At 45.0% G+C, this 2,106-nt stretch overlaps 1 protein-coding gene across 1 annotated transcript; it reads left to right on the forward strand.

Annotated features, from left to right (window-relative positions):
* Positions 1–837: 837 nt before the first annotated feature.
* On the forward strand, positions 838–1,930 carry Pmar_PMAR013407 (GTP-binding nuclear protein ran/tc4, putative). Its single transcript, XM_002776492.1, has 5 exons — positions 838–996; positions 1,051–1,158; positions 1,212–1,355; positions 1,410–1,550; positions 1,610–1,930. Exons 1-5 carry the CDS (start codon positions 871–873, stop codon positions 1,724–1,726), a joined length of 636 nt encoding a protein of 211 aa, XP_002776538.1. The 5' UTR covers positions 838–870; the 3' UTR covers positions 1,727–1,930.
* Positions 1,931–2,106: the final 176 nt, after the last annotated feature.

A 2,106-nucleotide genomic window follows, 5' to 3' on the forward strand; every position in this document is an offset into this window, starting at 1 on the left:
ACCTGTTATTACTGTACAGTGTAAAATTATACGCGCTTTGGATTGTTAGAAGTCTTTAACACATACGTCTGAGGCGTAAGATTGTAAGCCTAGCGGCATTCCTGAGTGTAAGGTGAGGGTCTCTATTACTTGGCATTTTCCCCAACATGCTAAGGGTGGCCGATTCATGTCATTATTCTACTAATCGCTTAAACTCCTGGTGATGTTTTAGGTGCCCTGGGGTTTGCATCCGATGCCCATTCTTGGCTACTTGATATGATCAAGGCCCGCTGATTTCACTGCTATCTGCTCTTTATTCGGGCATCGAAGTTGCCTTTGCTGCAGATCTCCTGCTTCTATCTACTGTGGAAACGACTGAGGCGCTGCGCAATGTTACACTATATAGTCCTTTGCAGACACCTACCGATAACATTACTTCCTTTTTCGAGACAGTTGCGTTGGGTAGGAGACCGATCTTGCAGTTGTGAATGTACCTGTACCTTTTTCGTCCTAGCAATGATAGTGCCATTGGTAGGACGGTGAAGGTAGAGGTAGCTGAGGACAGGGTGTCTAGAACATATCACATGCCTTGGATGGTGATGGACGGCAATGGATATTGAGTAAACTCATCAACACTCCTCATTAGTGATAGTGACTTACGCTGTGGTTAATATTCAAGTGTGTCACATTCGAGTTGTCGAGTTGGGCTATGGCGTATAATCGTCGGTATATCTGTCACAATGGGAATAGCGCGCGCCCAATTGGCTATACGTCGGACTGTTTCGCCCATAAACGTTAACGGTTACGTGTGGTTCTTGACTCCTCGTGCTTCGTCGCCCATAGTAACGATTATGAACACTTGTCTTGAAGATTGTAAGTTATATACCACTGATGTCTGGCACTCCTGAGTTCAAGCTACTCCTGGTTGGTGATGGCGGTGTTGGAAAGACTACTCTTGTGAAGAGGCATTTGACTGGTGAATTCGAGAAGAAGTATATCCCTACACTGGGTGTTGAGGTAATGGTATCTTGAGGTCCAGATGGGGAACATTTTATGTGTATGCGTGCTAAGGTTCATCCCTTGAAGTTCATGACCAACTGTGGTGAGATTATCTTCAACGTTTGGGATACGGCTGGTCAGGAGAAGTTCGGTGGTCTTCGTGATGGCTACTACATCCAGGTAAAACCTCACGACTATATTAAACTTTATGGGACTTGCTTTATCTCTCTCAGGGCCAGTGCGCTATCATCATGTTTGATGTGACGTCTCGCATCACATACAAAAACGTTCCCAACTGGCATCGCGATATCGTGCGAGTGTGCGAGAATATCCCAATTGTGCTAGTTGGTAACAAGGTTGATGTTAAGGATCGTCAGGTGAGTTTTATCACTTGTCCTTTTTACAAATGCGATTGTCTTACCAATCCTCAGGTCAAGGCTCGTAATATTCAGTTCCATCGCAAACGCAATCTGCAGTATTATGACCTATCAGCGAGATCTAACTACAATTTCGAGAAGCCTTTCCTCTGGCTCGCTCGCCGCCTCACTAACCAACCTCAGCTCGTTTTCCAGGTAATTAGCATGGACGTAGTGATGAATGAGGAAGGACTTTTGGTTGTTGTTGTTTTTAGGGTGAATTCGCCAAGGCTCCGGAGTTCCAGATTAACCCTGAGCTCGTGGCCCAGCATGAGAAGGAATTACAGGCTGCCCAGGACCAAGCTATCGATGATGATGACGATGACTTGTAAATAATAACAACATGCTCGAGGTTACTGCCTATAGTAGTGATGATGGTGCACGCATACGATGGGCGTTGATAATGGATACCGTCAATGAGTGGTGTTTGGTGATGATGATAGTATTTGCATTATTTACTCGTTGCTACTATTTGCATTACGTTATACCTCGCGGCCCTGTAATGACTGCCACGTATCTGCCTATTCTCAAATACCAATATTCATGGGTTGAGTTGAGTCGATTCGGGGAGAGTGATTATTGTGGAAATTTTCGTCACGCGCCACGAAATTATTCGAAGTTAGGATGATGATGCATTAGTTTTCTCAAACCTTTTCCTTTTTCTCCTCACTTGGCGGCATGTCGTTTGGTGGTAAGAGTGAGTACGATCGGG

This window comes from Perkinsus marinus, assembly GCF_000006405.1.
Source record: "Perkinsus marinus ATCC 50983 genomic scaffold scf_1104296953340, whole genome shotgun sequence".
Taxonomy (NCBI): Eukaryota; Perkinsozoa; order Perkinsida; family Perkinsidae; genus Perkinsus; species Perkinsus marinus.